We start from the raw sequence: 13,364 nt of genomic DNA on the forward strand, positions 1-13,364 counted from the left end.
TACAGGTGTGTTGTCCGACCTTAAGAGTGAGTTTTGGAATTTAAGGGCCATTGCCATTACTAGCTTGATTTTATCACTTATAAATGTATGTCTTTGTTCACTTTGATGTTAGGAAGATTATTGTTAAATAAATGTGTTCAATGCTATCATTGTTTGTTTAGTAGTGATCAGTTCCCTGAACACCATTTAATTATTAAATATTAATCAAAATTAGTAAAGGGGCAGTTTTAATTAACATGTTAGGTCTCATAACAGGCCTTTAGCCAGAGCCAACGACACGATCCAGTAGGGAAAGTGAACAAGTAAAAGCATTCTTGTTAAAACCCCTCGACATTTGACGGACCCGCCTAGGGTCCCTAACCATCATTTTATTGAAAGAAACCGCTTCCAAGGTCGGTCCACAAAACACAGATCACTCGAAAGTAACCTTAAGAAATTTTTTCCTCTCGAATATTTACTCCGTACAGACTTCTGTATATTTCTTGGGTAGTGACACAATCTTATGAGAAAACCGTAGCCTTGATTATCTATTAAGAGAGTCCGGCCCTGGTAGCTGAGTGGTCACGGCGACAGAGTGTCAATCCTAAGGGCCCGGGTTCGATTCCCGGTTGGGTCGGAGATTTTCTCCGTTCAGGGACTTGGTGTTGTGTTGTCCTCATCATCATCTTTTCATCCCCGTCGACGGGCAAGTCGCCGAAGTGGTGTCAAATCGAAAGACTTGCACCCGGCGAACAGTCTACCGACGGGAGGCCCTAGTTACACGACATTTACATTTATCTGTTAAAGAGCTCATCATCTGGATGTCAAAACGTTTTAGTGACAACTGGTTTCAGTACCGTCTAGGATTCATGAACAGGTCAACTTCCAAACAAAAGCAGTTTGACATTTCCAGAAAAATTATGACCGTGTGACAGCCGGGACTCGACTCCAGACACTTGCCTTTCGACAGCCGTGCTTTCTGTGCTCAGTAACTGTAGGTGCGACCCGCTTCACACTTTTATTTCTGCTTGTACCTCTCTCACACCAACCAAGCTTTACAGTCGTCCTGCACATCTTGCAGGTCTAGCAATCCCGATATTATTGTTATTGTAGTGATGTGCCATATACACAACCTATGGCTTAATTCCAGAATAAATCCATTATTCTGCAAAGGAATATCTACTGTTCTGAAAACTAGTGTTACATTAAAACTGTGTCGCACACCGCGCCACGAACCTGGAAGCCTTCGTTTCGCCGGCAATGCTCCTACCGACGGTGCAAAAAAAAATGCCTCTGAGCACTATGGGACTCAACTGCTGAGGTCATTAGTCCCCTAGAACTTAGAACTAGTTAAACCTAACTAACCTAAGGACATCACAAACATCCATGCCCGAGGCAGGATTCGAACCTGCGACCGTAGCGGTCTTGCGGTTCCAGACTGCAGCGCCTTTAACCGCACGGCCACTTCGGCCGGCCCGACGGTGCATCCAGGCACTATCCTCGACCCGTCCCGGTACAGCGACCAGTTTTAATACGACATAAAATTTTACAAACAGTACACATTCCGCTGCAGAGTGAAAGATTCACTCTAGGAAAAGTAGTTGGTCGAAAAGTACTGATACCTCTGCAATACGTAGAGTTAACTCCAAAGTGCGAAGGTCGCTCCAAAAGAAATGCACACTATTTTTTTTAAGTCCATCTTTTAGTCTACATGTTTGAAAGTTTTACAGTGTGAAGATACATCCTTTAGGAAAAATATTTTCATTTCTTCACATAATTTCCATCCCTCTCAACTGCCTTACGCAATCTTGGAACCAGCGCCTGTATATCCGCACGGTAAAATTCTGGACCAATCTGTTGGAGCCACTGTTTGGCACCGTGCACAACGGAGTCATCATCTTCAAACCTTGTTCCACAACGAGAGTCTTCCAGTTTCCCGAAGAGATGATAGTCACATGGAGCCAGGTTAGGACTGTAAGGCGGGTGTTTCAGTGTTGTCCATCCGAGATTTGTGGTCGCTTCCATGGTTTGTTGACTGACATGTGGCCTTGCATTGTTGTGCAACAGCAAAACATCCTGCTTTTGTCGATGTGGTCGAACACGACTCAGTCGAGCTTGAAGTTTCTACAGTGTCATCACATATGCATCAGAATTTATGGTGGTTCCACTTGGCATGATGTCCACAAGCAAGAGTCCTTCGGAATCGAAAAATACCGTAGCCATAACTTTTCCAGCAGAAGGTGTTGTTTTGATTTTTTTTCTTGAGTGAATTTGCATGATGTCAATCCATTGATTGCCCCTTCGTCTCTGGTGAAAAATGATGGAGCCATGTTTCATCACCTGTCACAATTCTTCCAAGAAATTCATATCCACCATTCTCGTACTGTTCCAAAAGTTCGCTGCGTACCGTTTTTATTGTTTCTTTGTGAGCCACTGTCAACATCCTGGGAACCAACCTGGCACTACACTTTCAGTATTCTGAAAACACTTCCTTCCCCTATCCCAACGTAGCGTGACAATTCGTTCACTGTGATGCATCTGTCAGCAGTCACCAATTCGTTAACTCTCTGTACATTGTCTGAAGTGTGTGCAGTACGAGGCCTGCCGCTGCGAGGACAATCCTCAATATTGCCATGCCTGCTTTTATCACGTAACCTGCTTGCCCACCGACTAACTGTACTGCGATGTGATCAACAGCAGCATCTCCATACTCCTTTTCAACCTCTTGTGGATGTTTCCCACTGTCTCGTTTCCACAGCACAGGAATTCTATGACAGCACGTTGCTTCTGACAACGTCAAGTGCAGCAGCTATCTTGAAGACATGCTGTGACGGCGCCACTCACGGGAACAGGTTGAACTAAGTTTGAAAACAAGGATGTATCTACACACTGTAAAACTTTCACACATGCAGAATGAAAACTGTGTTTTTACAAAAATAGTGTAAATTTCTTTTGGAGTGTCCCTCGTACAAGCGACCTGGCTACCGCACCAGTTCCTGCAACATGTGAAACACAAGGAAAACATATTCCGTTTCGTATAGCCCTGAAAATATTGTACCTGATCCGACTTAAAAGCGTGAATGAGTTCATGAAGTGTTGCACTGGTTAACCTATGTTAATCCTTGGAATATGACGGAATACAGCGGGTCGTGGTACAGTAGTAACATCAGCAACAAACCAAATTCGACTCGAAAATTCCAATAGACAGAGCGATCACCAGTCGCTGAGCTAATGTCCTGGATTAAATTAGAAACCTCTCCGCAGTGTCTGACGAAACAACGGTACGCGACGGTTGATGGTGCTCCGTCCCTCGGATCGGGACGTCTAGCTTGGTGCTTACTGTGGGTAGGTGGGTAGGCCTTGCGCCTACTCGGCCAGTAATCAGCATTGAGTATCCGTGGGAAGCGATTACGTAACTCACAGGAGTCAGCCTTCGTGCATCAACTAGCAGACTTGTTTCTACCCGGTACTTGACTATGTTTCATCACATTGCAATTCTAGAAACTCAGCTGTCCTTCTGGGACTTTTACCTCGTACTCTATGCTCTCAAACTCTGAACTGTGCACTGTCCCGTCAGGGCTTAAACTTTGGCTAGGGTAGTGCACTGTGTATTTAAGACTAAGTGCTGTTTTGTAGCAGTGTCTACGTCTATATCTACACGAATACTCTGCAAATCACATTTAAGGGCCTGGCACAGGGTTCATCGGTGCATCTTCACAATTCTCTATTGTTCCAATCTCGTATAGCGCGCGGGAAGAACGAACACCTGTATCTTTTCGTAAGAGCTCTGATCTCCCTTATTTTATCATGGTGATCGTTTATCCCTATGTAGGTCGGTGCCAACAAAATATTTTCACATTCGGAAGAGAAAGTTGGCGATTGGAATTTCGTGAGAAAATTTCGCCGCAACGACAAACGCCTCTGTTCTCTTCCTTGAGCCTTAAGACAATATTGATATTTATTCGTTGTTCCAAGATGTGACTTTTTCGTTCAGGCCTTTGGAATAATAATATGGCTGTTATTTCAGTACCTGAAAAGAGACTTCCTTTACAGTAAAGTTTATTTCTTATTCGAGAAGTAATTGTCTTTGTCAAACGATTAACTCTTACGCTGTACTAAAAGACACGTCGGGGAAGACGTATTCTCTTTTGTTAAATAAAATTTCTTCTGTCAGATATACGTGAACTTTTCTTGTCCGCCAAACCAAACAGAAACAACAGTACTATTCGAGAGGAGTAGGCCACTTGCTGGCACTGGGTTTCACCCTCTCCCTTCTTTCATCAACATACAATACAAACGTAGCACCGCACTATAACACGGAATCAGTACATTCAACCACACTCTACAAACACAACTCTCTCATATCCCCAAAAAAGGGGGAATTTTACAGTCCTTTTCGACACTGCGACGCAACATGCCTCATGGGTAGAGTTGCGCTCTACTAAAGCTACAGTTTAGTATTTTTGGCACAGTACATAAATGACACAGTAAATGGTAGGATTACCGGTAGCATTGATAGCATCGGTAGGGAAAATGAATGCGTAAGAGAGAAACTGGGAACTGATGACTTCTCTTTTCTTCGCGCATATACTATATGATCAAAAGTATCCGGACACCTGACTGAAAATGACTTACAAGCTCGTGGCGCTCAGCATCGGTAATGCTGGAATTCAATATGGTGCTGGCTCAACCTTAGTTTTGGTGACAGCTTCCACTCTCGCAGGCATACGTTCAATCAGGTTCCGGAAGATTTACTGGGGAACGGCAGTCCATTCTTCACGGGAGTGTTGCGCTGAGGAGAGATATCGATGCCGGTCGTTGAGACCTGGCACGAAGTCGGCGTTCCAAAACATCCCAAATGTGTTCTACAGGATTCAGGTGAGGACTCTGTGCAGGCCAGACCATTACAGGGATGTTATTGTGATGTAATCACTGTGCCACAGGCCGTGCATTATGAACAGGTACTCGATCGTGTTGAAAGATGCAATCGCCATCCCCGAATTGCTCTTCACAGTGAGAAGCAAGAAGGTGCTTAAAACATCAATGTAGGCCTGTACTGTGATAGTGCCACCCAAAACAACAAATGGTGCAAGCCCCCTCCATGGAAATCACGAGCACACCATAACACCACCTTCTCCGAATTTTACTGTTGGCACTACACATGCTGGCAGACGACATTCACCGGGCATTCGCCATACCCACACCCTTCCATCGCATTGCCACACTGTGTACCGTGATTCGTCACTCCACACAACGTTTTTCCACTGTTCAGTCGTCCAATGTTTACGCTCCTTACACCAAGCGAGACGTCGTTTGGCATTTACCAGAGCGATGTGTGGCTTATGAGCAGCCGCTCGAGCATGAAATCCAATTTTTCTCACCTCCCGCTTAACTGTCACAGTAGTTAGGAATTCCTGTGTGATGTTCTGGATAGGTGTCTGCCTATTGCACGTTACGACCCTCTTCAACAGTCGGCGGTCTCTGAGTCAACAGACGAGGTCGGCCTGTACGCTTTTGTGCTGTACGTGTTCCTTCACGTTTCCCCCTCACTATCTCATCGAAACAGTGGGCCTAGGGATGTTTAGGAGTGTGGAAATCTCGGGTACAGACGTATGATACAAGCGGCACCCAACCACCTGACCACTTTCGAAGTCCATGAGTTCCGCATAGCAGCCCATTCTTCTCTCTCACGATGTCCAATGACTACTGACGTTGCTGAAATGGAGTACCTGGCAGTAGGTGGCAGCACAACGCACCAAATATGATAAACCTATGTTTTCAGGGGTGTCCGGATACTTTTGATCACATAGTGTATATTCAGTGGTAACGAATTCTTCTCATTGTACATCTATGTAATACCTTAAGAAAGAACTTCCTAACAGCCTTACTTTTATTTAATTTTAATACACTTTCTTGTACAGGTAGGCTTCTTGCCATTGGCAGTCTGCATTTTACTCCTCCATTTACCAGTTATTTACCTGTCTAAATAACGAAAGTCGCCAACGACTCTCAGTATCTCATTCTGTAATATAATTCCCTTAGCATCGCCCGATTAAACTCGACTACAAACCATTACGTGTATTTTACGTGGGCCATTCGGAAAGAAAGGTCATATCTGGCGTGAAAAGGAAACACCTCAAAATACGACGAAGCTTTGCACAGATGTGTTGGACAGTATCTCCGGTATGTTCATCGATCGCATCATGTCGCTCTTTCCAGTTCTGAGCGCACAGCGAGCACGTGAAGGTGCCTAGAACAACAGTGTCTCCCGCCAATTATGAGGACCGGCTGGGAGATTTCGCCTTAAGCTATGCAGCCCACATAACATAACTGCCATGCGTTTCCTCCTTCATTATTCTGCAGGGGCAATGAAGACGCTCCTCCGGCGTGTTCGATGGGAAGTGTTCGATCGTCCACCATACAGCCCGAACTTGGCTCTCTCTGATGTTCACCTCCGCTCACATGAGCCGCTGGCTATGAAGACAACACTTTGGCACAGACAACGAGCTACAGACAAGCGTAGAGAAGTGGCGGAAAGCAGAGGCGGCTGCCTTCTGTGACGAGGGTATTGGACAGTTGGTACTACCCAACAGCAAATGTGTAAGTCGGAGCGGCAAGTATGTAGCGAAGTAGCCGGAAGGTTTAGCTAACTATTCCACACAAAACTTGTATTTTTACTTTGGTTTCCATTTCGCGACCGATCGGACCGTACTTCCCGAATAGCCCTCGTGCTTCTGATGATGTTCATCTTAACAAATTTCATCTAATCACTTTTACCTTTCTGTTCAACTGATTATCGAAATCCATTGCCATCTCTCTGACATAATTACTATGTCTTCAGCAAACCGCAAAATTTTTATTTCTTTGATTATTATTTCAAATTTCTCCTTTTATTGCTTGCTCTACGTATGCATTTAATAACAAGCATAATAAATTATGAACCTGTCTCACTATCTTATGACCTACCGACACCGTATTGTATTGTTCAGCTTTTATAGCTGTAGCATAGTTCCTGTAAAATTTGTAGACAACATTTCGCTCCCTCTTTCTTTATCTCTACGGACTTCAGAGATGGAATAAATATTTGTTTCATTTCCGTAGCAGTCAAGTATTTTGTAATAAAGAGGGAGGGCTGTAGCACAACGCACCTTAGGTCGTCAGCAGGCGTTCCATCAGAGCGTTGCCTGCGGTCATTAAGATACGAGTTCACAACGCGGGGGACACCCCCAAGTACAGTCTTCTGGCGAGACTGGCTCCTCTCAACAGTCTCCTTTCTTCTTTACTTCAGGGTTTACGCAACTATACGGTTCCGACTTCACATTTATAACACTATCTTTTTCTCGGTCTTTCAACGTTTCTTTTTCCTCAGGAATTGTGCTTGTTTACGATGACTGGAACTCTGTCTTCTTCCATACGTTTAAGATGTTGGGTACGTTTCTTCCTTTATTCTTGTACTTTGCGACCTTTGATACCTCTTAAAAATCTCCTTTCAGCCGACTGCATGCGTCTTTATTTTTTTCAATCTGAGTTTCATTGCGATACAGCTGGTGAGAATAGTCGTTGTTTCGTAAAATTTTAATTTTTTCTCTTCCCCGTCTTCTTCTTTAAGGTTTTATTTATAACTTCACATAAGTGCTGAAACATACTGTTTATTTTATTTTAGTCTATATATCAATGTCATTATTTAAGCTGACATCGCATCCTTAATATCTAAAACTCGAGACTTGTTTCAGTGCCGTGTCTGCAATAACAAATTTTGTTCAGACTGAACGTTTTCTGTAATCAGTCCCGAAGGAAATCAATTCAACTTCAAGATTGCCCCTATCTTTCATATCTCTCCCATTAATCTACAGCTCGTGTATGATCAATGTTCTTTTGGGCTTTTTCCTGCCATCTTTGAGAATTCTTAATTAAGTTAGGGCAGTTATTTCATGCGTGTCCATTTCCAGAAGCAAAATCCGTGTATTTGCGTCCCCAGGCACAGCCTACAACTGCCGATAAATAGCACTGCAGTAGTAAATCACCTTGGAGTGCCGTTTCATGCGATAGTTTTTGAGTTCTCATGAATTACACTAGGAACATCGTTCAGCTTTGCATCCAGTGTGCGTGCGTTTTAAAGCTTCCTCGGCACCGTCGTCCTTGGATGCGTTTGTTGGCATTACTTTGTTTGGAGTGACAGATACTTAGGGCTTCATTCTGCTGTTCTTCGGTAGACGAATACATCTCCAAGGGCCAGCCACCAACGCAAAATCCCAAGTGCCTCAGAGAGTTTTTTTTTTTTTGGGTGCTCCAAGTATGCAGGACACGGGGAGTGCATTACAAAAAAATGAATAATACAGAGAAGGAAGCTGCTGGAGTCTGTTCACAGACTATGACGCCGTATACAGGATGTCCTAGAAGAAGCGGTCATATTCGTGGATACGACAGGAAGGATTACCTGAAACAAGAAATTTCACATGTACATATGTCCTATTCCGAAAGGTTTCCGAGACAGAAAACATGGACTTTTTTTCTTTTGGACTAGCTGTGTGCACTGATGTGTCTTGCTGATTCAACCTCTTTGACGTTTTATTATAGCCCAACCGAGCTAGTTGCTTTCATCCTCTTTGCTCGGTATGTTTTTGTGCCACTAAACCAGCCCTTTCAAGCGCATTTAGCCATGGTGCGCTATGAGTGAAGTAGTGTGAGGGACAGTGTGTATAAGAGAGCAGGAAGGGTTAACTGTTCGTACATGCGCTGCTTAAATGCCACCCATTTACATTAATAATAAATATACAAATAGCTTGTGCGGGATGCTTTGAGAACTCAAATGAAAATCCGTGGAAGGAAGGCGATGTTCTTTCGGGGAAAGTTCAGAACGACCGTGAATTTCGCGTAGGGATCACAAAGATAACAGAAATTAGGACTCATAGAGAGGCATATAGATTCTCGTTTTCTGCCCACTCTATTTGCGAGTAGAACAGGAAAGGAAGTAGTAGAGTAGTAGAGCTACAGGGTACCCTCCGCCGTGCACAGTACGGTGGTTCGCGGAGTACGTATGCAGATGTAGATGTAGATGTGTTTACAGTTTCTGCGATGGAAGTGCTTCTGCCGCTGTTTAAGAATACTGTCAGCGCTATCCGGCACCTCGAATTCCACACAGTATAGTGTTTCCCAGAGCTTCTAGCACATTGCGTGAAACACGCATTCTTCGAAGTTCCCATTTTTCTTCTGAGAGTGTAGTTAAGTATCCTGTGCAGGAACAGCAACAAACTGTTGACATGGTGCAGCTTAGTACTACCACCAGCACACGGCGAAGTTCTGGGCGAATCAGTGTCCTGTGAACACGTGTGTGGAGAAAATTGCTTGCGAAAAACTTGTACCCACTTCACTTATAGCGTGTCCACAATCTTCACACTGGCGACGATGTCATACGACTCGAATACTTTGGTTAAATGACTATCGTCATTTGCTCTCATAAATACTATTCACCGATGAAGCCACTTTTGCACGGAATGGAATCAGCAACACACGTAAAAATCTTCGGTGGTCGCAGAAAACTCCACACTCCACAGTGGAAATCAATTTCAAAATGGTTCGAATGGCTCTGAGCTCTATGGGACATAACATCTGATGTCATCAGTCCCCTAGACTACTTAAACCTAACCAAGCTAAGGACATCACACACATCCATGCCCGAGGCAGGATTCGAACCTGCGAACGTAGCAACAGCGTGGTTCGAGACTAAAGCATCTAGAGTCGCTCGGCCATAGCGGCTGGCGAAATCAATTTCGAAATCTGTTTTTTGATCAGTGCTCGGTACAGCATGGTCAGTATTATATACGAGTGCATAGTTTCGCAGTGATATACAATGAAAATTTTCTCGGACTTCTAGCCGCGTCGAGTGTTTTAAAATCCGCGAGCTCTCGGCCGAGTTCTACTCGGCCATTGTGAAGTGGTGACTGCCGAATGATTGTTGCTGCCGCAGCAGGATGGCAGCAGCAGTCATTCGACAGTCACCACTTGACAATGGCCGTGGAGAACTCGGTCGAAAGCTCGCGCATTTTAAACCACTGGACGCGGCTGGAAGTCAGAAAATTTTATCAGTATGATTAGTAACATGCTGATAGGCCCGATAGGTTGGAAGGACGAATGACACGAAAAACTTACTTGATTTTCTTTTCTTTTAAAAAATAAATTCGCTTGTTGAAGAACTGGAGGACGTTCTTTTAGCCACGTGTACTGAAATGTATTTCAAGCATGACGGAGCCCCACGGCATTTTAACAGACGTGTAAGGGAACATCTCAACCGCACTCAGGTTAATCGCTGGATTGGCCGTGGCAGCCCAGTTAACTAGGCATCAAGATCGTCAGACCTTATGCCATAAGATTTTTGTTTATGGGCTTCGATGAAGTCTGAGGTGTACAAACGAAAGGTGAAAACGGATGATGGACTGCTTGGTCGCGTAATGGATACTGCTGCCCTCATAAGAGAACGTACAGAGGCTCTTGCACTGCAGCTGACGGTGAAATATTCGAAAGTTTATTGTGAACTGTGCAACAGTTGTAACGTGACGTGTACGATTATGCTTATAGGCGAATATGTTAAAACTACGTATTTTTCAATTGATACTTTGTAAAACGCGTGTTGTACTGTTCATCAACTGTTGTACACGTGTAAACCTAACGACGTATTGAATAACAGAGAGAAAAGATAACAATGCACATTAAATGTGTTACATATGGGACACATTTCGAAATAGGGCGTAAGTCTGTACGAAATTCTTTGCTTTGAATGATCGTTCCTGTCATACCCCTGAGTACGGACCACTCTTCCCGGGTGACCCTGTGGAAACCGCGATGTCAGAGTGGTTCGTCAACGCTCCGCGCCAGCACGCGGCACTGCTTACCTCTGCCTCCTCGCCGGCCCTGCGCTCTTCGAGGCGGCGCTGCTGCGCGCGCATGGCGGCCATTTCCTCCTCGGACAGCACCTCGATCATGGCCTGCTCGATCGTCTTGCCCACGAGCACCTCCAGGATTGGCTCCACCTCCAAGTCGAAGTCGAAGAGCTGCGGACAAACAGTAAAATGCACCAACGTATCTGACGCGGACGAACAGAATTAGAAGGTAAAAGCACGAATGAGGAGAGTAACTGGAAAACTATGTTCCGGATTTCGGCTAAGAGATCGGTGATCTACATGTATAACAACCTACTTAAGAGGACACATAGTAAATTACTAGTATTTGTTACTTTGCCCAGCACCTTACACGGTGTGCGTAATCACATACAAAAAAGTGCTTTGCAGGTAAAAAACGTTGCTGCACTTAACCATGTTCATCTCTTATCAATACCTCAACATGGTGTTTAAGAAAAGTGTCAGCACTACTGGCCACTAAAATTGATACACCACGAAGATGATGTGCTACAGACGCGAAATTTAACCGACAGGAAGAAGATGCTGTGGTATGCAAATGATTAGCTTTTCAGACCATTCACACAAGGTTGGCGCCGGTGGCGACACCTACAACGTGCTGACACGAGGAAAGTTTCCAACTGATTTCTCATACACAAACAGCAGTTCACCGGTGTTGCCTGGTGAAACGTTGTTGTGATGCCTCGTGTAAGGAGGAGAAATGCGTACCATCACGTTTCCAACTTTGATAAAGGTCGATTTGTAGCCTATCGTGATTGTGGTTTATCGTATCGCGACATTGCTGCTCGCGTTGGTCGAGACCCAATGACTGTTAGCAGAATATGGAATCGATGGGATCAGGAGGGTTATACGGAACGCCGTGCTGGATCCCAACTGCCTCGTATCACTAGCAGTCGAGATGACAGGCATCTTATCCGCATGGCTGTAACGGATTGTGCAGCCACGTCTCAATCCCTGAGTCAAAAGATGGGGACGTTTGCAAGACAACAACCATCTGCACGAACAGGTCGACGACGTTTGCAGCAGCATGGACTACCAGCTCGGAGACCATGGCTGCGGTTACCCTTCATGCTGCATCACAGACAGGACCGCCTGCGATGGTGTACTCAAGGACGAACCTGGGTGCACGTATGGCAAAACGTCATGTTTTTCGGATGAATCCAGGCTCTGTTTACAGCATCATGATGGTCGCATCCGTGTTTGGCGACATCGTGGTGAACGCACATTGGAAGGGTGTATTCGTCATCGGCATATTGGCTATCACCCGGCGTGATGGTATGGGGTGCCATTGGTTACACGTCTCGGTCACCTCTTGTTCGCATTGACTCCACTTTGAACAGTGGACGTTACATTTCCTCTACCCTTCATTCGATCCCTGCGGAACCCTACATTTCAGCAGGATAATGCACTACCGCATGTTGCAGCTCCTGTACGGGCCTTTCTGGATACAGAAAATGTTCGACTGCTGCGGTGGCCCGCACGTTCTCCAGATCTCTCACCAACTGAAAACGTCTGGTCACTGGTGGCCGAGCAACTGGCTCGTCACAATACGTCAGTCACTACTCTCGATGAACTGTGGTATCGTGTTGAAGCTGCATGGGCAGCTGTACCTTTACACGCCATCCAAGCTCTGTTTGTCTCAATGTTCAGGCGTATCAAGGTCGTTATTACGGCTAGAGGTGGTAGTTCTGGGTACTGATTTCTCAGGATCTATGCACTCAAATTGCGTGAAAATGTAATCTCATGTCAGTTCTAGTATAATATATTTATCCAATGAATCTGCATTTCTTCTTGGTGTTGCAATTTTCATGGCCAGTAGTGTAGTAGTACTGATACCATTCGGAGCATCCCGTTCTCTACGGATCGTGCAACATTAGCTCACCACAACGTTTTGTGGGCGATGGACTGGTCGAGGAAGTCCCGTAGGATTGTCTCCTTGATCCCCAAAAGTGAATCCGTTGGATTTATTGCCAGTGGGACAATTAAAGGCACTGCTGTATGCCCAACCCATGACAATATGCAGACGTCACAGGAGCGTGTGACCGATGCATGTGCCGCAGTACCAGTGTCGCCAGGTTTATTCGAAAGGGAGCGTAATTCACTGGACTTGAGGATGTGTCAGGATGTGAGACGAGCGTCTGAGACCTCAGACAGGCCCATGTCTCAACAGGTACTGGTTTCCACACATACCATTATAGGACCTTTTCTTCTTGTTTTGATCAATACCGTCTCCTGTAGTAATATGTAACATTTTTGTTTAAACACCCTGTAGAGTTCCAGTTGTAAGTCTCAACTTTGATCCGTAGAAATTATTATTATTTATCATTTTGCGTTTCTTGTTTACATTGGGCACACAGCTACTGTAGCCGGCTACATCTGCCGCTTTATGAGTGCCGACCTGTGGGACAAAAGACCAAATATATTACAAAGCTAGCACGGAGATGCAGCAGTGCCCTGTATTCTTTCAATATT

The 13,364-nt window shown here is 44.9% G+C and overlaps 1 protein-coding gene across 1 annotated transcript in view; it reads right to left on the reverse strand.

Moving 5' to 3' along the window:
• Window positions 1-13,364, reverse strand: part of LOC124712287 (radial spoke head protein 3 homolog) — a 465,651-nt gene that overhangs the window by 30,719 nt on the left and 421,568 nt on the right. The window contains exon 5 of the mRNA XM_047242581.1: window positions 10,869-11,027. Within this exon, the coding sequence (XP_047098537.1) occupies window positions 10,869-11,027 (159 nt within the window). The remainder of the gene's footprint in view (window positions 1-10,868; window positions 11,028-13,364) is intronic.

Source organism: Schistocerca piceifrons, chromosome 8, assembly GCF_021461385.2.
Source record: "Schistocerca piceifrons isolate TAMUIC-IGC-003096 chromosome 8, iqSchPice1.1, whole genome shotgun sequence".
Classification (NCBI taxonomy): Eukaryota; Metazoa; Arthropoda; class Insecta; order Orthoptera; family Acrididae; genus Schistocerca; species Schistocerca piceifrons.